Genomic DNA, 24,425 nt, shown 5'->3' with positions numbered 1-24,425 from the left:
AGTATCGTACAGAGTGACGTACTAGCGATTTTGCGAACGGGGGTTAACATGACGTACTTGCTGAAGACGTCGAGGACGACAAGCAAGTGTTGATTGCCACGTTTGCTTTTTGGAAGAGGACCAATGTAGTCCACAGAAACCATTCGCCATGGTGCATTAGTCGCACGCGACTGACCCATTTCGGGCTGGACTGGGACGAAAGGAGCTTTGATTTCCTTGCACGTCCCACATTCTCGAATAAACTTTCGTACTTCCGATCCCATACGAGGCCAGTAATGTCGCAACTGCGCTTCGTGGATCGTTTTATCGTATCCCACGTGAAGCAAATTTTCGTGGGTACGTTGAATCAAAACTTGACGGAACTCGGGTGCTGGGACGAGTTTCCAACTGAACCGCGAGTCGCACGGAACAACTTTCGAGTTGACATACTTGAAAAGTTGATCATTTTCTACTTTGAAGTCGGCATAGTCGTCAGGATTTTGGATAACTTTTGACTTCATGGAACAGTACCAGTCTGAGGTGGACAAAGCTGAAACGGCTGCTACGGCCCGGGATAACGCATCAGGAACGACATTGTCCTTGCCTTTCCGGTGCTCAATAGACATGTCGTAGAGTTGTAATTCTAAACTCCAACGACTCAAACGTCAACTGGTTTTCCATTTACTCTTCAGTATCCATGCAATCGCTGACGAATCAGTGACCAGTGATAACCTTCCAAGTAACCTCGGAAGTGTTCAACCGCCATTATCGCCGCCAGACCTTCCTTCTCAGTTGCATGATAGTTCCTTTGGGGAGTGGTCAGTTTGTGCGAAAAGTAAGCAACTACTTTCTCGTAACTCGCTACGGTGTCCAAGAATTCATTTAGTCCCGTTCCTTCATCAGTTCCAGCATACGTCCGAATTTTCCAATCAGCGACGCGTTGCGGGTTTCGCGAGTAATTCCTTGGGGCTGCCGATCCGTTTCCCGCGTTGGTAGATATTGAAAAGTTCGGATAGGATGGTCCCGTCCGCTGTTCGGTCCATTCAGGAACGTGAGGCTGGTTCTGAGTTTGGTACGGGGCTGTGAATCCAGTATTCTGTTTCGGTTTCTCGATAGGAAGTGATGGACATAGATTTTGTTGACCCGAGAATCCTCGCTTCAACACAAATTGATCGGGACTGGGCGCCAGTGTTGGGCGAGGAATCTCTGGTGCATCAAATGAATCGGGTACGTCCATCAAACGCAAATCTTCCATATCGGTGTGCAGATCCATCTCGGGAGCACTTTCCTTCTGATGTACTAGTGCCCGAAGTTCACTGACGGATTCACGAAGTGAGACAACTTCTTGAACCGTCTTTCTTAAAACTGACGAAATGGTTGTCAGTGAAGCAATCCCACCCATTAGCGTTTCAGTAGCTTTTGAAAAAGCACGCTAGGGCTCTATTATCGTCGGATTGCTGTCGCAATTGTCGAATCTCGTTCCTCATCTCGCACAAGACACGCAACAGGTCGTCCCCTACGAGCTGTTTAGAAAGAGATCCTTGGTTATCGGAAGGATTGGATCCCTGTGGAATTGCAGGTACGTCAGTACTCAGCAAATCTTCTAAAATTTCTCCATCCTCCCCTTCTTGGTTGTCGGGAGGAAGTGCTGCCTGTTCATCATTAAAATGAGTAGCATAAACTGCTAGAACTTCCTCCAGCAACCCCGAAATTTCCTGGTTGACCTCCCCTGCCGCATAATTTCGGATAACCTGGAGCCTAGACCCCAAATGAAGCAACCGTGTTCGGTAAATCTCCTTGTTTGGGCACCGGTACTGGAGATCTTCCTTGATTGTTAGTAATTTACCAAGGCAGATCTCCTTTTCTTCACCCACGTCACCCCGGAAATTGCGAACCAATTCCCTCCGAGACGACCGCTCATGCGACAAAATTCCCCGAAGACGCCGTTGCCGCTGGACACCCAAAAGATCCGAATCAGGAGAGATAAAAATGCTTCGAGATAGCAACTCAAAATCCAGCTCATCGAAATGCAAATGATCGACGCGCATGAACACACACGCTTAGTTGAATTTCTCCAATGCCATCATAACTTGCGCTATATTGGAAGAAATCACCAAGACACAAAGCATGTAAGTACTGACATAGTATTAATTTCAATTTTTCGCCCACTAACGATTCCCTTAAAATTTCAGGAAATCAAGCTGCTCCAAAAATGTCTCAAATCGGATTGAGAATTCAAGGCAATTGGCCACCGCAACCGAATAAATGACAACAACCTTCAAACTACTCGTCCGGCAGACCAAACACAAATAACGCAATCCACAAATTCGGACAAAAAAGGGAAAATGCAAAAATCAAAAAATAATACCAAAAATGTAAATAAATAAATAATACGACCGCGGAACAATATTGCGGAAGAAACATCACCACTGTTCTACGAAAATCCTCAATTTTAGTAGAAGCACCCCAAACTCCGGAAGAAAAAAATATTTTCCAAAATAGGATAATATTTTTTTCAGTGTGTTTTGCGCTGTGCGCCAAATGTAAGTAGGGTACGCCGGGCAAACAAGAACCCGAGTAATGGGCAAACCCCTACTTACACACGTCAGGTTGCACACCCGAGAAAACTCCGTACGTGTGCGAATATTGCAACTGAGGGTTCACTCAATCCTACAATCTAACGGTGCACCTGCGAACCCAACACAACCAGATAATGGTATAGGACGCCAAGTCGACGTACAGCCCGAGCACAAAATGTCGAGTATGTAGCAAGGTCTACCGATCGGCGAAAAGTTTCCGGCTACACGAGAAGGTACATGCCACCGGTAAACTTCGATTGTCGCGATTGCAGTAAAAAGTATAACACATATGTGGCCAAATGCAAGGCTTCTAAGCCCGTCGTGAAGAAAAAGATGGACTCGTGTCAAATCTGCAGCCAAATATTCAAGCACCAGCAAAGCGTGGTGTACCGCATGAGCAACAAACACAAATGGTTCGACAGTGGTTTTGAAGGATCTGGAGAAGGACGAGGGAGAGGCGATTTGCCGAAGCTAAAATAACTTTCTCGTTCCCAAATTAAGTAGCAGGGTGGACAGATAGAATTCCTTAATATCGGTAGGATCACTAAAAGTTTATCGGTAGTTATCGATAGGCCGGGTTGTTGTCCCAAAAACGTTGTATTGACATAGAATTGTAAAATACTGACAACAGATTAAATCCAACCCAAAAATGAATGTTGAGTAGGATGTGTTCAAAATCAATAAAAATCGGTAGTTTTCGGTAGGAATAACAAAATATCGGTAGTTTTGCCTTGGTCGTCTGTGAATCGGTAGGGAAGACCAAAATCGGTAGGACTACCGATAAATCGGTAGGTCTGGCCACCCTGTTGAGTAGTTTATGTCGTTTCTGCTTACGTTAAATATATGATAGGGTGCGATTTTCCATATTTTAAACATCTTGCGGCAATATACATGAAACTAGAGCTTCTTTATGATGAAACATAGATGTCCGTTCCATAAAATATCCTCATCCCAGTAGATTACATTCGGGCTGAGATTTGCAATATGGCGAAGACTACATATTAAGAAGACTGATTACTCTTTCCCTCCCCCATACAAACAAGAGGCGACAGAGGTTGCAGCACCTCTATCGTATGAAGGTAGGAAGCTTAATGTAAAAGTGTATATGTGTGTGTGCATTACTATGGGTAGTACCACCTTTACCCGCAAGTGGCGTTGCTGTTACTGTCTCCAGATTCTGGACAGAGTTGCCAGTCTTATTGATATGAAGTCTTCGAATATGGGCTGATTTATGATGGAGTTCCAACCGAAGGCAACAACCTGAATTCGAAAATGTGCTTAACACCAATCCTGAATGAATCGGTTTTTGAATCAGTTGTTGCATTTGCGCTTGAATTCTAAAAGAAATCATTCCGATTGTGATGAGTAGGGAATCTGCTGTCAAAACTAGTGAAACAGAGAGTTGTGAGAGAAAGAGTTTCAACTTTTCTTGGTGAATACCAATGTGTAAAACGTACGGGCGCAAACAGTTATTTTAGATATTATTTGAAAATTTTCATGTAAGTATCTAAATAAACTTTTACAAACCTTCCCATATTTTTTCTGCATCAAATGTGTATCCATTTTACAACTACAATATTATAGTTTCCCCAAAAACCCAAGTTTTAATATCTTTCCCATACATTTTAATTCACGTTAGCCACAACTGAAGCAGCGCCATCTCTTAAATATTTTCATGAAAGTATTATCTAATTGTTAAAGCTACCAAGCACAACACCCGGCAACTTGAGCAATTTGTCCGGGGCATGTTTTTGGCAAGTGGTGAAACCCAGTAAAGTTCAGCCGGAAATGAACTGGAATTCTGGCTGGTTCCAGTTAGTACACGGGCTCCAGCGACACAAGCGATTCTAACTAGAATCGGTTGTGTCACTGGAGCCGGAATACGAACTGGAACCAGCCAGAATTCCGGTTCGTTTCCGGCTGAGCTTAACTGGGGTATAGTGTACGCGTTTATTGGGTAGTATTTGCGCACCAACATTAGTAGCGTAAATATACAGCGCCAGACGCAGGTTTCGTTTGATGGATTCGATGAAATCGCTATCGACAGACTCTTCATCATCTCGACTTCCAAGAGCTCATTCAGTACTTTATGATAAAATAACAATAATCAACACAGGCTACGGTCCGATCAGGATGTAGAATTCAGCTAGATACATTCGACAATAATACCCAATAATGCAAGACAATAATGCAAGACTGGCAGTATACTCAACTGCTGTTTGCTTTTTAAGAGCAGCTGATTCTTGGTGAACTATCGGAAAGGATTCAAAAGAAATGGCATTTGCTTACATTTCAGCATGTATCAAACAATTTAATTCAAATAGTTTGTACTTTTTCGATTTATTTGAGGCATTTTCCTAGAAAGATGAGTCGTGATCAACAAAACCTTTAAATAGGAAAATAAAACGCTAATATTGCCCAATCCCCTCTATTTCTCTATCCCCTACCCTATTACGTAGCAAATTCTTTGAAGAGTATTTTATCTTCAGTAAAACATGTTACGTAACGTTCCAGCTTACTCCCCTCCTCCATATATCACAATTTCTCGTTAACAACCCCCCCGGAGCTAAAATCATTACGTAATTTATGTATGATCCCCTGGCTGAATTTGACGTTAGTTTTTTGATCGTCGAGCCCCCGTCCCAGGATTGGTGTAGATAAGTTTCCTGTGGCTGGCTCAGGGCAACTTTTTCGTAACGGTCGCCTGTTTACAGAACTGGTACATAAAAGCTAGGCTGGGGTGGTTGACCAGCGCACTATGGGGTAACTAGGCCAAAAAAGCTGGACAAAACTATTTTCTGCCGTTCTATATATTATTTTGCATTTTTAATTGAAGCGAAGCCTAAATAATTGGTGTTAAGCACATTTTCCATAAAAAATCCGCCTAGCAGCGCGATAATGGTTTTCTTCTAATATTTTTTCAAAGGCCTAGCCTAAATCAAGCCATTGTGATTGGTTAATATAGTAATATTTATAGGAACATTTTCTAACTTATTTTTGGGGATAATACATAAATTACCTTCTTTGATTGTTAACCATTCCAAAACTTGTTAATTTATTATTTCAGAGCAAAAAGTAGTATTGATACTCTTTGGCTGAATATGTATAAATATGCTACAGTTTTGTATATATGCATTGAATATTACAGTCACAATAATGCCGTTCGTCATTGTGTATGTATGTTTTGTTCAAAGATTTGTAAATCACTGCCCAAAGAAAATATTTGTGTCGACGTTTAAAGAATATTACTAGGGGGATCTCATTCTCTTGGTAAATAGTAAATTGAAGAAAAGCATTAACTTCTTAACTTCGCTCCATAAGAAATTATCATACACATTCCTGGAAATAACCACTCCTTTCACCGATCAAATCCGATCCTTTCGAGAGAATTCTATTTCCAAGCTCTGGTTTGAACCTGATTTTACGAGGAATGTTTTATTCTTGCCACTTTTATTTTTGGTCACCTCTATTGCACCCACTGTCAAGTCAATTGTCCACCAAGCGAATCAATATGCCCCCCTCGAAAATACCAGCCCAAGGATTAAGGAAAAAAGCATATATTTGATATTAAAAAACAAACACAGTATTAAATTCGATAATTTATTCAAAAAATATTAGAAAAAGGTGAAAACAAAATTATCCTAAATTCCTAAATTAACGTGTATTGCCAAGTGAGATCTCCTTCATTCACAAAATAATCTGCGAATTCTTCGCGGATTCGTTTAGCGTTATCGCAGATATAGCCCGATTCTCTTTGAATAGGGAAAAAAGAGCTAGATTCCTGTGGTTGTTGTCGCCAATCACCAGGTATAACACCACTTTCTTCATCGTAACGGTCGAATGTTCCTGAAGGAGCATACGCGTTACTGTTACGATTAATTAAAAAATTATGCAAAGCGCAGCAAGCGAGCATAACATTTCTTACTTTATCAGCATCCAAGTTAATGGCGTGTCGGAGTACCCGGAAACGAGCTGACAATATTCCAAACATGTTTTCGATTATTCGTCGTGCTTGTGATAATCGATAGTTGAATACCCGTTGCACTCCTGTTAAGTTAGAGCCGACATAAGGTTTTAATAAACCAGGAGTCATCGCAAAGGCATCGTCGGCTACTAACACGTACGGTACAGCGGTATTGCGATTAGGCAATGGTTTTGGCTGGGGGACATTCAATTTTCCATTTCGTAATGCTTAGGCAAAATTACACATTTTGTAAACGCCACCATCGGATATTCTACCATTGCGTCCTACATCAACGTAGATGAACTTGTAGTCGGCGTCTGCTATCCCCATTAGTACGATGCTATGTGTACCCTTGTAATTGTAGAAAATACTACCAGCATCTGAAGGAGCTACAATTACCACATGCATGCCATCAACTACGCCAATAGCATTGGGAAAAATCCAGTTTTCGTTGAATCGTCTTTCGATATTATTCCATTCTGCTTCTGTTGATGGAACCTAGAATACAAATTTGAAATATATATTCATAAACGGTGGTTTTCTTTGGAAAATTTTAAATAAGGATATTTACCGGCATGTAGGTGCTTTTTAGCACTGAGAATATTGCTTCACATACTTCTGGAATGATGCGCGAAATCGTTGTTTGTGGTATCCGGAACAAATATTGTAATGATGTAAAACTTTCGCCGGTGGCAAGATATCTCATCGTCAGGGCCAATCTTTCTCCAGTTGGGAAGACTTTCCACATTTGTGTATCGGATTTTCTAATCAAGGGCGCTGTTAACTCCAAAAGATGGTCGAAATCTTCCGCCGACATACGGACAAAGGTTTTGTATAGTTGTGTGTTGTTGCCTCGTAATTGTCGCATAAGTTTATGATAACACCCTTCCGTCTCTCTATCTTTAATCCACTCGTGCACCCAAACACTACGCCGATGGATAGGACGACGACGCCGACGACGCTCTTCGTGAAAGCGGTTCTTGTCTTCATCCAATACCAAGAACGAAGCGCCCAGCAAAACTACAGCAGCTGCCTGAGATTGATTTGTAGCCATTGTCTGCGTCTGAATCGTGAATGATACATAGCACAGTTTATAGAGAACATTTACGCAAAGACGGAAATCAAAACAAGTCTACCTATCGAGTATCGACCACAATTGGAATCCGTCTATGATCCCTCTGTAGCTAAGCTGGATTGTAATTTTGATCGATAGGTAGACCACAGTCTATTGAGTTCTTGTCGCCCGGTCTCACGAACACTTCTGCAGCTTCCTGGTTGAAAACAATCCCATTTGATTTTGCCGTCTTTGTTTATTATTTTCCACCAGCTAGTGATGTAGTGTTTGTTTCATGTGCCGTGTACGTACATGAGCCGTAGAAAAATCTATAGAGAAGAGTGAAGTAAAAACCTGTTTTAATCCACCTAGCGGTGCAATTGTGCCTTTCTCATTTCTCTAAACTATGGCACGGAGGCTTTTTATGTTCAACATAATTGTGGAAATGTCCATTACATTCTTAGTACACTTTGCACTTATACACAATGGCATGTCAGCCATGAACTACGTGTCGACGGTGAAACACTTGAAACAAAAAAAAAACTTCATATTCCATTAGCCTAATCAGCATTAGATCAATGTTATCTGCTTGCTAACTCATTTTGTCATGCGGGGGTGGATATGTGAGGAGGGCGAAAGTCCCATGAACGAACGACTCCCCAGCTTAAATTGGTATGCTTTGTGATATAGTGGTGGTTTGAAGATGATGGGGTTGAAAGGTAGGAGTATGAGGGCTGGATGGGGTGGTGGTCTGAGGGGTGATTTAAGGAGATTTTTAAAGGAGGGGAGTGAACAGTAGAGGGGGGGGGGGTGTAACCCCTCTCCGTAAACCATCAACTACGCCCCTGTTAAAATCCAGAAACCTTATGCGAGTCGAAAAAAAAAATTGGTCCTCCGGCCCGGGATTAGGTTGACGTTTTTCAGAGTGATTGCATAACCTTTCTATATGAGAAAGGCAAAAATGTGCCAAAATCCAAAAAAGTGAATCCTCGTCAAATTTTTTTCGAGTTTGCATCAAATCTCGACGTTTCATGCACCTTGAACACATTTAGCATCAAAAATAAAAATTCTATTTTTAATTTTTCCTATAGTTTATATGAGAAATTTCTGTGTGGCCGCACTCTGAAACCCGTAATTCCGGAACCAGAATTCCGATCGATCCAAAATTCAATAGCAGCCGATGGGAAGGTTGCACCTTTCATTTAAGACTAAGTTTGGGCAAATCGGTCCAGCCATCCCTGAGAAAAATGAGTGACATTATTTGACACATACGCACATACATACACACACAAATACACACACATACACACACATACATACATACACACACATACAGACTTTTTCCGATCTCGACGAACTGAATCGAATGGGATATGACACTCGGCCCTCCGGGCCGGGATTAGGTTGACGTTTTTCAGAGTGATTGCATAACCTTTCTATATGAGAAAGGCAAAAGGCAAAAATGTGCCAAAATCCAAAAAAGTGAATCGTCGTCAAATTTTTTTCGAGTTTGCATCAAATCTCGACGTTTCATGCACCTTGAACACATTTAGCATCAAAAATAAAAATTCTATTTTTAATTTTTCCTACAGTTTATATGAGAAATTTCTGTGTGGCCGCACTCTGAAACCCGTAATTCCGGAACCAGAATTCCGATCGATCCAAAATTCAATAGCAGCCGATGGGAAGATTGCACCTTTCATTTGAGACTAAGTTTGGGCAAATCGGTCCAGCCATCTCTGAGAAAAATGAGTGACATTATTTGACACATACGCACATACATACACACACACATACACACACATACACACACATACACACACATACACATACATACATACACACACATACAGACTATTTCCGATCTCGACGAACTGAATCGAATGGGATATGACACTCGGCCCTCCGGGCCGGGGTTAGGTTGACGTTTTTCAGAGTGATTGCATAACCTTTCTATATGAGAAAGGCAAAAAGCCTAGCTATCGAGCGAAATTGGAATCCATCTCTGATACCTCTGCAGCGTAGTTGAATTCTCGATAGGTAGAGTTTTTTCGGCTTCACTTTCTGCACTCTTTGCTCTCGACTTTTTTTGGCTTCACTCTCTGCAAACTCTTTGCGTACCTTTATATTAGAGCCTTTCATACATAGTTCATATCAGGTAATATTTTTTAAAATCTGTGCGCACTGCGCAGCCTATGTAAAAATCTGTATGGAAAACGTACAAGTTGGTCTCAAAACAAAAAGTAGCAACCGTTTTTTAGTTTTTGCACTAGGTTAAAAACTGAGAAAACTGTGCTAGTCTGTGCAATGTAACAGAAAAATGTGGAAATCTGTGCAGCACATTTTTTACTGTATCGATTTTGTTGGCTATTTTCGGCAAATTTGAGACTAAGAGAAACGAAAGCAATGAAATTGAAAGACGGATAGGTATTCTATAGCGAATCAGTTATAAACTTAGAACGGAAAACTAGAACTAGGCAGGCTCATATGGGCATGATCGAAAGGAAATGTGAAGAATTTTTTGCCTTCTGCAGAGTAGGAGTTGGGCGTTTCAACCAAGTCTACCGCATGGTCTATGGTAGAACATAACTCATCATCATGTTTTACCGCCGACGCCGGCATCGGCGGTAAACATGATGATGAGTCGGCGGTAAAACATGATGATGAGTTATGTTCTACCATAGACCATGCGGTAGACTTGGGTGAAACGCCCAACTCCTACTCTGCAGAAGGCAAAAAATTCTTCACATTTCCTTTCGATCATGCCCATATGAGCCTGCCTAGTTCTAGTTTTCCGTTCTAAGTTTATAACTGATTCGCTCTAGAATACCTATCCGTCTTTCAATTTCATTGCTTTCGTTTCTCTTAGTCTCAAATTTGCCGAAAATAGCCAACAAAATCGATACAGTAGAACCTTGCGGCAATTAAAACATAGTAAGAACATTTTTTAATACTTTTGAGTTTGAAATTCCCTAATTTTTAAGATTAATATTAGGTATTTAATTTATTTTTAATATTTCAGTTCAATTTCCTAATTTTTATTTTTCAATTTAACCTTTGCGTCCCCGTGATACTTTTCACTTATCAATTTATGTGCTTATTTGGCTTTAATTTTAACAATTGTCAGCCGATTCCAACCATACTTCTTGCAAATGATCGAAAGATCATTCAAGTTTCTTAGGCTGTTGGTCAGATCATATAATCGGTTCCAGATCTGTTCGGGGGTCATTTATACTATTTTCATTGCTTTTTCAACATCTGGCTTTAAGTCTGGTATTACTATAGCACGTGCATGATTATAACTTATATACGAACCATTTGAAGTCATTTTTGGATCGTATTGGCCATACCCGAGTATCCTGACACCGGTTCTGGGGGTCCTAGTAAATGTGAAATGCGCAATCCATACCCAAAGGCATATCAAAAATTACAAACTTTTATGAAAAGTACACAACGATGCAAATTGAATTCTAATGGACTACTCCTGGCGCTTTTCAGAAGCATCCAGGAACCGATTCCGTGAGACTTCCAGGAATTGATTCCCGGAAACAACCCTAACAGCACATTTTATAAAACAGGATTTACAAAATTACTTATGTATGTGTAATATCTATACGGATACTGAAAGCTCTTACCACGCACTATCGAAAAATATAATCATTCGGGGAATATATTGAAAACCACCTTAAATAACACAAAATGGTTAAAAGGGGCGGGTATAGCGTACTTGGTAAATCGATTGCCTTGTACGCAGATCGCCTGGGTTCGATTCCCAACCCCGCACATAGGGTTAGAAATTTTTCCAACCCAGAAAGAGGCGAATGATCATATGGTTAAAACCTCCATAATCGAAGTAAAAAATTGTTTGAAATTAAGAAATTTTACAAAGTATGCTCAAAAACACGATATCGCCCACCGCTTCTATAAAACAAAATGTTTTGGAACAAAAACGCATTGGATAAAGCGTTTCATATTACAAGGGGAGATAGCGCTTTATGACTAATAGAAACAGAGAAAAGGAGATTCCGCCAACTAGCCCCGGGCTCCCCTACAGCCAACAACCTTGTATAGATTCCCGATCGTTTGTAAGCGGTTTGGTTGAAATCGGTTGACTATTGTTAAAACTAGAGCCAATTAAATACCGAAATTGAGGAGTGAAAAGTATCAAGGGTACGCAAAGGTTCTCGCAGTTTTTTTTTAAATTTTTATTGTAATTTTCCAATGTTGAAATTTTTAAATTTGTTATTTTTAATTCTAGATTTTTTTCATTATTTCATATTTGTTTATTTTTTTAAGAAAACGTCCACAAATTATTAAAATTAATTATTTATTAAAATTAAATTTATTGAAATATTTATATTAGGAATGTTTCATCAGTACTAGATGGATTCAAGGGGTTTTTAGTTTAGAAATCAGGAAACACGTTGAAGTTTGAAAACAACATGGGTGGTGTTCAAAAGGAAACGCTATCGATACTTGTGAATAAATAAGAGATCCAAACTGCATTTCCACCAACACAAGGATTTCGAAATCCTTGATGCATTCTTGTTATAGGATAAAAGATGATAATCTATAAAGAACGACAGGGGGTTCGCTGTAATTGTGAGCCCAAAGAATGGAGGGCCCACTCATTCATTTATTCATTGGATGCTACCTACTTTTTGTTGTTTCCATCTTGTGGTCCGAATCCACGTTGAGCAAAACGAGTGGAAGAATATGTACTGCCACTGCTTGCTGCTACTCTTTCCTCTTTGACATCCGAATTGTGAATGAACACTCTTGAGCTCCTTATACACTCGACCAATCAACAGACAGCAGAAAGAAGCCGTTAAAGGAAATCATTAAAACTAAGCTCCGCCCACTCGCATAACAACAAAACATAGCATATAAATGAAACTGCTCTTCGACATTCAAATCATACCTAAAGTCAAAGAGCAAGGAGAACGAAAGCTTGTTGGACATCTCCGGTGATGAAGCAGTAGAATCTTCGCAACGGAAAAAAATCCAAAGGAAGAAGGTGGTAGGCGAACGGACTCAAGAAAATGTTGTATCACTTATCGGTGCCGTTGAATCTATGCAGCTGCTCTGGAATGCCGGGGATCCGGAATACAAAAACCGAAAAAAGCGTGAGGCAGTCTGGAGTCAAATTGCACAGGATTTGTATGATGGGAAATACAGTTCATCCGAGGTAAACGCAAAGTGGACAAATCTTCGGATCCAGTTCAGGAATTACCACAGCAAAATAAACAAAACTAAGTCTGACCAGTCACCATCTCAAATAAATATTTCGTGAAAGTTTTACGATCACATGAAGTTCATCGCGACAGCCGAAGAACGACAAACTCGTGCATCAAAGTCCAATTTGGTAAGTAGTACTTGATCAAAGTTGTAATACTACATAATCTATAGAATCTCCTTTTATAATTGTAAGAACTGATTTTGCGCTACTTTGCTTTCCAGGAACTGGATTCCACTTATGATGAAGAGACGACACCCAAAACAGCCCCACCACCACACAAGAAGGCAAGAGGAAAGGATCTACGAGATATTGAAGCAGAAGAGGCTGAAAAAAGAGCCGATGCATGTCGGGCCATTGCGTTGGATGGCATGAGGCAGGCGCTAAATAAACTAAAAGATGATGATTGCTATCAGGCGTTCGGAAACTTCATTGCGGCAGAACTGAGAAAGTTGCCAGAGCCGACCGCCGGTTTTATTCAACGAAAGTTGAATCAAACACTCTTGGATTTATTGGATCAGACAGAATGTTCAACCCCATCAACTATGACGCCAATTGCGGAATGGTCGCAGCCTGGTACCGCTTCAGTCGAAAGGCAAAATAGTGCTGCAACTGAACAACTAGCAGATATAATTGAAATGAGGGACGACATGAGTGATGATCTGTCCGAATTCATCGTTCTTAAAAATTAATCTTTTTTTATTTTTCTATAATAAATTAACTATAAATAACTATATTTTAACATTGTTTTAATGTATAATACATTTAAGCTTTCAATATAGGGGTCCCGTTTCAAAATATCGGAAGCGGAAGACGCGTTAGATTTTGAACGTTAATAACTTCTATTATACTTAACAGAATGATTTGATGTTTGGGTCATTTTGTCAAAAATATGTTCAATAATGTATTAAAATATGGAGTATGTATAACATATATTTATTTATTTATTTATTTATTTATTTATTTATTTATTTATTTATTTATTTATTCTTATTTTTCATCTGACCTGTGTTGGTCTACATGAAATGTTTCTAGAATGGGAAAAGCCCATTTCAGGATATACTTCAGAAGCAATCCTCAAATGGGCGTAAAAACCCATCATCTTTTCAAATTTTTCACAGTTGATTACAATGATTTTACACTACAATTAAACATAATCACATAGTCATTCGTTATGGAGCACTCAGTCGAGATAGAAGTCTTTTGTCATCGGTCCGTACACTCTATAGCGACAAATAGTGTTAATCCGCGTTCAAGGTTATTTGCACACTCTACGCCTAGTTGAGGTTTCAGTATTTTTTCCCTTCTTTTGTGTTTCTGTTTCTGAGTACTGTTAGCCGGTCGGTGACAAGTGAAACAGTGTTCTTCTAGTAATCCATCTGGATACCGTTATCTACACAAGCTAAGTATTAGTTTTCGTTTCCCCTTCTTGGTTGTCTTAATAACGTGCACTGGGCAATAGGCCCGTGCAAAAATGACTTCCCCTGACGGCGGTTCATCGCAAGGTGAGATGGACGTCGAAATAAAATCGGCTCCCCGGCTCAAGGTATATCAGAGCTCGGCCACCGGGCCATTTGTGATCTTCTTTCGGACCAAAGAAAAAAAAGTGTTTGAATCTGTTGCAGATTTCTCGAGTTCTGACGGATCTGTATTCGGCCGTGACAGAAATATCGAAAATTCGCCCTGATAAGCTTCGGGTGGTGGTTAACAGTTCAACTCAGGCAAACGATATTGCTGGCTACGAGCCCTTTACGAAGGAGTACAGGATGTATATTCCAGCTAGCAGGGTTGAAGTCAGTGGGGTCGTTTCCGATTCGAGTCTGAATTGTGAGGACCTGCTAAAATATGGGACTGGCTGTTTCAAAGACCCCATGCTTAAGCCAGTGAAGATACTGGAATGCAAACGTTTGCATTCAGCATCAGTCGCAGCTGACGGCAAAAAATATACGTCAACTCAGCCTCTTATCGGGTGACCTTCGCCGGATCTGCCTTGCCCAATTACCTCCTCTTTGACAAGGTTCGTCTACCTGTTCGCCTCTTTGTGCGGCGGGTCATGAACTGTACTAATTGCAAACAATTGGGACACACAGCCTCCCATTGTAGCAATAAAGCCCGCTGTGGGAAATGCGGTGGGAATCATGCGGATGATTCCTGTGGTAGAGATGTCGAAAAGTGTCTCTACTGTGGGGGAAACCCACATGATCTCCCTTCATGTCCCGCGTACAAACAGCGCGAGGAAAATCTTAAGCGTTCCCTTCAGGGACGCTCTAAGCGATCTTTTGCAGAAATGCTTAAGATAGCTACGCCACCTGTCTCTACGAACATCTTTACCAACTTGTCTACTAACGAAGGCGACTGTGATGAACCCCAAGAGGGAACATCTTCTGCTGTGCCTAGAAGTAGTAGAAAAAGGAAGAACATTTCCTCTTCCAAGCTTCGTCGTAAAGGCCAGAAGGTGTCTCTTCATGGTCCCCCTAAAATAACTACTCAAGGAAGTACTGGTGCAAAACCGAAGCAAGTCGCTCCCGGTCTCAGTAACCTGAGCTCAGAAAAGGAGTTCCCAGCACTTCCAGGAACATCAAAAACCCCAAGTGTTCCCATATCTCAGCCAGAGAAAGAAAACAGTGCTGGCTTAATAAATTTCTCTGACATTGTGGACCGTATTCTTACAGCGTTAAACATTTCTGACCCCCTTAAAAGTATCTTGATAAGCTTTCTCCCCGCAGTAAAAACATTTTTGATGCAGTTCACTGCGAAATGGCCCCTTCTTTCAGCGATTGTATCCTTCGATGGCTAATTCATCGAACGAGGTCAAGGATTTAATCACTGTTCTACAGTGGAATTGCAGAAGCATTATCCCGAAAATCGATTCGTTTAAAATCTTACTAAATAATTTGAAATGCGATGCATTTTCCCTATGCGAGACATGGCTCACTTCAGAAATAACCCTACACTTTCACGATTTTAATATTATTCGCTTGGATCGAGAAGACTCTTACGGAGGAGTACTTTTGGGGACCAAAAGTTGCTATTCTTTCAATCGGATCGACCTCCCCTCGACACCAGGCATTGAAGTTGTCGCTTGCCAAACCAGAATTAAAGACAAAGACCTTTGCATTGCTTCCACCTACATCCCCCTAGAGCCTCAGTTAGCCACCGATGGCTTTGCGATATTGCGGAACTCCTCCCCGCACCGAGGCTAGTTTTAGGTGACTTCAACTCCCACGGTACGGTATGGGGTTGCCTTCATGACGATAATCGATCTACCCTACTCCATGAGCTTTGCGACAACTTCAATATGACTATTTTGAATACGGGTGAAATGACACGTGTAGCCGCCGGTGGCCACTGGTTTTGTATGACGGGAGCAGGGTGGATTTTTCTTACAGATTTGCCTTACCGGACTCGGTCAAACGTAAGCTATTTCGTTTTCTTTTGCACAAATATCGCACAGAAAAGGCACTAAGTTGCACTACCTTTATTTGTTTTGCGATACACCTTCAGGCACATACATACATGTTCACATACGGTCGAATTTTCCGCTTAATTTTAATCACTAATTTTTTGATAGGAATAGACTTCTGACTGAATTTTCTCAGCCGCCGAACCCGGTCAGGTGGTTCTCAACTATCGACTAACTTTTCTCAAGACTGCACGACGCACCCCGGTTTTCGCGTGCTAACTCTAACTGACTTATACGACTGACCTCTTCCAATCTGACGCAAAAGACTTTTATCATTTCGTCTGTGTAGACTTCTCTCTGAGAGAGTCTCAGACCTAAACAAAACATTCTTTCCACGCTCGCGAGAGTAAAGACCCCGGTGGATGAATCAGTAGTTCACTATGACTCATACTCGGAAGCCTTTACTTTCTACAAAAGCGTCGCCGTCTGTTGCTAGCAGCAACCAACTGTGTTTAATTAAACAAAGTGTGTATTCGTTTTCCGTAAGCATATGGCTTGGAAAGCGCGAGTGCATCAAAATATCAGCTTAGCTTAAGGCTGTAGCTGGTGATGTAACCCAGGAAATTAGCTTCCATGGTGCACCACTTGGAGAAATTTTCCAGGGTTGATGCTGGCCAAAAACTATGGGCGCTGCATGCCCCCTTACTTACTGAGCTTGATGTTGCCTCGAAGAGACGCATCATCAAGACGATTGCGCGGGTCATTAGAAAAATTTATGTCAAAAAGTCTTTTGTGTCCTAACTCCTAAGATTGCCATTACAAAAATCATATTTGTTACTACTTTTGTCAAAACCAAATATTTACAATTTTCTATCATTATTTGACATTTTCTTAACATCCTAACTTTACGATGGTCCTAGTGTGCACCCCTGCTGTCCTTCTCGCGGCTCGTCCAATGCTTATACCGGTGTTTTCACCAGTGTGCTGCCTGACTGCTTCCTCTCGGGTCGATAATGGTTTTCGGGACTTTGATCTCGGGGCACCTCCTCTGGTCCTGCACCCTCCTAGTGGTGTACTGTCTTCATGTTTCGTTTATATTCGCACCAGTCAGAGTTTGGTGTTTCTGACTGTGTATAGTGCCTCATTATTGGAGCGGCTGACTGGGCTTTTGATTTTCTCCAGTCGTGTCTTCGTTCGGTAATTCACCGCAGTCGGACGTTATGGTAGTTCCGACTGGGGCAATATATATGTGTGGGCCAAGCATCAGTCGAGTTGTAGTGTGTCGACTGTGCGGCATACTTCTTGTACTTGTATCATCGGTCAGAGTGTAATGTTCCGACCGAAGTACTTCCCAAGTAGCACACTTTGTTACTGTATAGTATTTGTAACTCTCTTGGTAACAACTATGTTATTGAAAAAGCGCACTTTGTTTGTATGTTGTGCAACATGTTCCTAATTGCAACAAAATACTGAAAACAATAGCTGTGCCATTTATCGAGCGCTGGGTAGTTGGACAGTTCTGTTTTAGGGTGGAATGGCAAACAAAGAGTTATTTGCAACTTGTTAGACTGTTTGTGCAAGTGCTAAGTTTCTGATTAGTTTCACAACTGTTATTGATGTTTGCATACTTAACACTATTGGCCAGCTTTATAGTTACATAGTTGCACAATCAGTTTAAAAACCCGTGGAAATTCTTTTCAAATATATCCAACAATAAAAAATATTGCGTAGCAGTTGTGCAACATTTGAAACTTTCAACGAGTTGCAATTGCTACTTGGGTTTGTAGTTAATTATATGACCGTAGTCGGGTTGTGATGTCCCGGCTGTGACCTTTTTGCTCGTGTTTTGGAGTGAACCGGGTATTGGCTGTACCGACTTCACTCCCTACGTCTTCTTCTTACTTCCAGTAGCGTATACTCATTCCATGCCGGTTTGGCTTTCCGTTTCTTGTTCTTGTTGTCTTCTGTGGCGCCCCTCAATCGTTCCCGTCACCACCTTCGACTGGTTCCATCCTTATCGAACGCGTTGGGTAGTCTAACAAAGCTACCTTAATCACTCCTTGTCGAACGCGGTGGGTAGTGCTCGTGGCTACCTTCTCCACAGGGCACACACTTCTCTGGACTTCTGCTTCCACTTTATACAAAATCTCCTATGTTTAATAGTTATTATTATTTTTGTCAATATACGTTATTTGCTTATTTGTTGTACGGTTTTGATAATTTGACTGCTATAGATTATTATTGTATTAAAAATATGAACAAACTAAATTTTTTTTTTGTGTTATCTTCATTCTCAACCTGTAATTTACTATATCTATTTAATTATTTCAATTTATGTTTGTTTTCAATCATTTGCTTTAATCTTTAAAATTTGTCAATGTGAAATTACTTTTGTTTATAGTTTATTTTAAAATGAAAACCGACTCGATTGGCAATCTTCCTAATCTTCTAATTTTTTTTTGTCGGTGATTCTTTGCAAAAGAAAAAGAGTGTTAGTGGTTAGTATGTTTCCCCCAATTCCTTCTTTTTCCCCAAATGTGTTTTTTTTGTTTTTTGTTCGAGATCTTTTGCTACTTTGCTCGTTTTAATAATTTCGAGTTCTTTTGCCTGTTGTGCTCGGTTTTTTTTGTAATATTGTTTTAGGCTCGAGATGGATAATATATTTTTTTGTGTGTTCCTCGAGTTGTGTCTTTTTTTTAATTGTGTTTTATTTTTTTATAATAATTTTTTTTTTCATAATAAAATATTTTTTTCTTTAATTTTTTTTCAAAAATGGTGTTCCGACAACATTTGTCGAAGCGAGGTAAGTATTTTTTTTTTGTGGGAATACTTAATTGTCTTCCTTCCTGTCTATTGTGGCTATTGTGTATGTTGCTTCGACATCTCCCCCTATCCAGTTGACCCAGGAGGGTACCTGTAAATAAAGACTTAAATTCCCGAAAAGATACATGGTATTTGTAACCATGCGGTTATGAAAGAAAAGTATACTGAAATCTTACTTACCATAATCAACTTCATCCATCCTAGAGAGTACCTGAAAATTACAATTGCCAAGGTGGACTGATGCGCAACTTGTGAAACCAAATCGAAATTCTCCTATTAACATTTAGAAAGATAGAAAAAAATATAACGCCCTTTGGCTGATTTGCGATTCTTGTGAAATTTTAAAATGAAATTCTTCTGCAGTGTCTGTCTCTACTGCAACCTGTTGATAACTTTCTTGTTTTGGCATGTTTGCCCTTTTCATAAAATATTTCCCATCTGGGCGTTTTATTCGCCATTACTATTCATCTGCATTTCATTATGTGTATTCATGTTTTAATCCTTTTTGTAACATTGTGATCGGCTCAGGTCCTTTGACTCTGGCCCTTCCGTTTTTTTCCCTTAGTTTGGTTCAGGTTTCTCAGATTCTGACCATCTCTTGTATTCGATTTTATTATCACTGTTTTGCAACCTTCCTTCTGATTGCACTTTTTTCCATGTATTCAATTTTATACTTGTATTTGACCTTTTAAAAAAAATTATTATATCCCATATTTTGTACGACAGCCTTCTTGACTTGTTAATAAAAAAAATTCCCATTTTCTGGCTTTATATCTTCTGCCATTTTAAATTGCTTTTTTCGACAGACACTGCTTTTTTATCTAATACTTCTGATCAATTCTTTATGCTTTCCTCAATTTAATTTTGTCTTTGTATGATGTGTTGTCTTTCGTTCGTTATGTTTGTCATTTATTTCTAGTGTCATTTAAATGAAACAAGTATATTTATATGTATTTGCAACTATTTTTTTTAAATTCATTTCGTTTATTTGATAGGCACAAATGCGTTAGCTTGGCGGTGCCGAATTCTTTTGTTTTTACATTTTGAATATCTTAAAACTAGGAGGTTACAATGTTGAAATATTTTTTTATAAAAGAGAAAAAATTTACAGCTATCTTAGACTAGAGAAAAAAAATTCTATATATAAGAGAGGGGGTATAAGATTTTTTTTTATGAAAAATTTTAAAACAAGGAATTCAATAGTTTTTTGGGAAATATTTACAGTTATCTTAAAACTAACAATATAGTTTGGTACACAAAAGGGGGAACAAATATTTATGAAAAATTTCACAGATGTTTTAAAACTAGCGATACAATTCTATTTACAAGATGGGGGACAATAGTTTTAACAAAGAGTAGAAATTACAACTATCTTAAAACTAGGAATACGGAATATAAATTTGATTTTTTATCGGATACTTATGCTTGGTCATTTCCAAAATCGGTGTAGAAGTAGTTGTTTCAAGGACAGGGGAGAGAAGGCGTAGATGGTGACCGGTAGAGAAGAGCAAAACTTGCAACTATCGGGCATACGGGAGATCAGCGAAACAAATTTGCGCCTCAGTCTAGTAGGTCGGATTGGCGGATGGTATTCTTCGGACCCGCGGGGAATCCTTCAAAGGGAATCCTTCGGACCTCGAGTCGCTCTCGCTTCAGATTCCGTAGTGATAAGGGCGACGGCGGTTACATAGTGGCAGTCTGAAGCTTATCGGTTCCACACGGCAAGAGGAAACTTCTAAAAACGAGAAATAAAAAGAGAGCGGCTAAATTGGGATATTCATCGTTTTTATGAAAGTATAAATAAGGGACATATAGGGGAAATCACGATTTGCCAGCATATCTCGGACTGGGACATTGGGTGGTCTACCTCGGGCCCGAAGGGAATCCTTTAACTGAGACCTGGCGACCAAATACCCGGAGCATACCCAGACAACGTGCTCGATGTCATGATAGCCCTCGTCACAAGCGCACAGACTACTCTCCGCAAGCCCAATACGCCGCAAATGTGCATCTAAGGTGTAGTGGTTGGACATAAGTCGGGACATTACACGAATAAAATCCCGACCCACATCCATCCCCCTGAACCAAGGTTTCGTTGATACCTTTGGGATAATCGAATGTAGCCATCGTCCAAGTTCACCATTGCTCCACGAGGTTTGCCAATCGTTGAGTGTCCTCTGACGACAAATACTAAAAAATTCGTTGAAGCAGATTGGTCTTTCGTATATGTCACCATTTAATGCGCCCACCTTTGCTAATGAGTCGGCCTTTTCATTGCCCGGAATAGAACAATGAGAGGGGACCCAAACAAAGGTAATCTGATAAGATTTTTCAGATAACGTACACAAGGACTCCTGTATCTTCCCCAGAAAATACGGGAATTGCTTTTTAGGCTTCACCGCACGAAGAGCCTCGATAGAGCTGAGGCTGTCCGAAATGATGAAGTAGTGATCTGTGGGCAGAGTGTCGATGATCCCAAGGGTGTACTGAATTGCAGCTAACTCTGCGACGTAAACTGAAGCAGGATCATTGAGCTTGAATGAAGCGGTGATAGTATTGTTGAAGATACCGAAGCCAGTGGACCCATCGAGATTTGATCCGTCAGTGTAGAACATTTTGTCACAGTCGACTTCTCGGAATTTATTATAAAATATATTGGGGATCACTTGAGGGCGTATATGGTCCGGGATTCCACGAATCTCTTCCTTCATGGATGTGTCGAAGAATACAGTAGAATCAGAAGTATCTAGGAAACGAACACGGTTGGGAGTATACGTAGAAGGATTAATGCTCTGTGCCATGTAGTCGAAGTACAAGGACATAAATCGGGTTTGAGAATTAAGCTCGACGAGCCTCTCGAAGTTTTCAATCACCAACGGGTTCAGAATGTCGCATCGGATGAGCAATCGATATGAGAGTTCCCAAAATCGATTTTTTAGCAGAAGAACGCCCGCCAGCACTTCGAGACTCATCGTATGGGTCGAATGCATGCAACCCAAGGCAATGCGCAAGCAACGATACTGGATTCTCTCCAGTTTGATGAAGTGTATGTTCGCAGCGGAGCGGAAACAGAAACACCCGTACTCCATCACCGACAATATCGTTGTTTTGTACAACCTGATCAGGTCTCCTGGGTGAGCACCCCACCATGTTCCAGTTATTGTTCGGAGAAAATTGATCCTTTGTTGGCATTTCTGTTTCAGATACCTAATGTGACATCCCCAGGTACCTTTAGAGTCGAACCAGACCCCGAGATATATAAATGTGAAAACCTGGTTGATCGTTGCACCCATTAATAGAAGCTGGAGTTGCGCCGGCTCACGCTTCCTAGAAAAAACAACCAACTCAGTTTTCTCCGTGGAGAACTCAATACCCAGCTGAAGAGCCCAAGCAGACAAATTGTCCAAGGTATTTTGTAATGGTCCTTGCAAGTCGGCAGCTTTGGGCCCTGTAACAGAGACCACCCCGTCGTCTGCAAGTTGCCTTAGCGTGCATGAATTGGCAAGACAATCGTCAATGTCATTCACGTAAAAATTGTAGAGCAGGGGACTTAGACATGAGCCCTGGGGAAGACCCATGTAGCTAAATCGCGATGTTGTTAAATCGCCATGCGAAAAGTGTGCTTTTCAGACAACAGGTTTAGCAAAAAGTTATTTAAAATTGGTGAAAGACTATGCTGGTGCAGCTTCTCTGACAGAATGTTGATAGAAACTGAATCAAAAGCCCCCTTAATATCCAAGAAGACTGATGCCATCTGCTCTTTGTTAGCATAGGCCATTTGGATTTCTGTAGAAAGCAACGCAAGGCAATCGTTCGTCCCTTTGCCTTTGCGGAAGCCAAATTGTGTATCTGACAGTAAGCCATTTGCTTCAACCCAATTGTCGAGGCGAAACAAGATCATTTTCTCGAACAACTTCCGAATACAGGACAGCATTGCAATCGGCCGATACGAGTTGTGGTCGGAGGCTGGTTTTCCTGGTTTTTGAATGGCGATGACCTTCACTTGCCTCCAGTCATGAGGGACAATGTTACCCTCAAGAAACTTGTTAAATAAGTTCAGCAAGCGCCTTTTTGCAGTGTCAGGCAGATTCTTCAGCAAGTTGAATTTGATTCTGTCTAACCCTGGGGCGTTATTGTTGCATGATAAGAGAGCAAGTGAAAACTCCACCATCGAAAACGGTGTTTCGTTCGCGGTATCGGGAGGAGACGCGGCGCGGCACGTTTTCTGTACCGGGACAGAGTCCGGACAGATCTTCTTGGCGAAAGCGAATATCCAACGGTTTGAATATTCCACGTTCTCGTTGGTACTATTACGGTTACGCATACGTCGAGCCGTACCCCAAAGAGTGCTCATCGCTGTTTCTCTCGTTAACCCGTCGACGAACCGGCGCCAATAACTGCGTTTTATGGCTTTCATTAAACTCTTCATTCGCCTTTCTAGCGACGCGTACTGTTGGTAGCTAGCGGGTAACCCGTCTTCCCGGAAGGCCTTATATGCAGTGGACTTCTCCGCGTACAGCTCTGAGCACTTTTTATCCCACCACAGTGTGGGAGACCGTCCATGGGTATTCGCGCTGGGTAATGGTTTAGTCTGAGCTTGATTCGCACTCTCGAGAATCAAGCCAGCCACAAACCTGTACTCTTCCTCCGGAGGAAGTTCTTGAGTGGATTCGATTTTAACGGATATCGCGGTCGCGTAACTCTTCCAATCAATGTTCCGTGTGAGGTCATACGAGGCATTGATTGTTTTCGATGGTCTTGAACCGTTAGCAATTGAAATCACGATAGGCAAATGATCGCTACCGTGGGGATCAGGGATCACCTTCCACATGCAATCTAACTGTAGCGATGTCGAGCAAAGCGATAAATCCAACGCGCTTGTGCGTGCTGGTGGTGTAGGAATCCGCGTCATTTCTCCCGTGTTTAAGATGGTCATGTTGAAATTGTCGCAAAGATCTTGGATTAATGTTGATCTATTATCATCATGAAGACAACCCCATACCGTACCGTGCGAGTTAAAGTCTCCCAGAACTAGCCGCGGTGCCGGTAAGGATTCCGTGATATTACAAAGTGTTCGGTGCCCTACCGAGGCTCTAGGAGGAATGTAGATGGAAGCAATGCAAAGGTCTTTACCTTTAATTAGAACTTGACAAGCGACAATTTCAATGCCTGGTGTCGAAGGGAGGTTAATTCGGTTGAAAGAATAGCACTTTTTGATCCCCAAAAGTACTCCTCCATAGGGGTTTTCTCGATCCAGACGAATTATATTAAAGTCGTGGAAGTTGAGATTTATATCGGAAGTTAACCAAGTTTCACATAATGCGAAAGCATCACATTTTAAACTATTTAGTAAAAATTTAAAGGAATCGATTTTCGGCAGGATACTT

At 40.9% G+C, this 24,425-nt stretch overlaps 2 protein-coding genes across 4 annotated transcripts in view; both read right to left on the bottom strand.

The window, feature by feature from the left end:
• The window catches only part of LOC131688869 (thymidylate synthase), an 888,839-nt gene that overhangs the window by 278,227 nt on the left and 586,187 nt on the right, over positions 1-24,425 (bottom strand). The window lies entirely within an intron of this gene.
• On the bottom strand, positions 6,246-8,079 carry LOC131689330 (putative nuclease HARBI1). Its single transcript, XM_058974386.1, has 3 exons — positions 7,659-8,079; positions 7,094-7,585; positions 6,246-7,020 (listed from the first exon to the last, which is right to left on the bottom strand). The coding sequence occupies exons 2-3, from the start codon at positions 7,574-7,576 to the stop codon at positions 6,751-6,753; spliced, it is 753 nt and encodes a 250-aa protein (XP_058830369.1). The 5' UTR covers positions 7,577-7,585; positions 7,659-8,079; the 3' UTR covers positions 6,246-6,750.

Source organism: Topomyia yanbarensis, chromosome 1 (assembly GCF_030247195.1).
Source record: "Topomyia yanbarensis strain Yona2022 chromosome 1, ASM3024719v1, whole genome shotgun sequence".
Lineage (NCBI taxonomy): Eukaryota > Metazoa > Arthropoda > Insecta > Diptera > Culicidae > Topomyia > Topomyia yanbarensis.
Note: the sequence above shows the minus strand (reverse complement) of the source record. Positions and strands in the feature narration are given on the sequence as shown.

Excerpts from the sequence above, each read along its gene's own strand:
- LOC131689330 (XM_058974386.1), bottom strand. The coding sequence starts at position 7,576 with ATGGCTACAAATCAATCTCAGGCAGCTGCTGTAGTTTTGCTGGGCGCT. Across the intron at positions 7,021-7,093 it reads TAAAAAGCACCTACATGCCG|GTTCCATCAACAGAAGCAGA; the intron begins GTAAATATCCTT and ends TTTGTATTCTAG.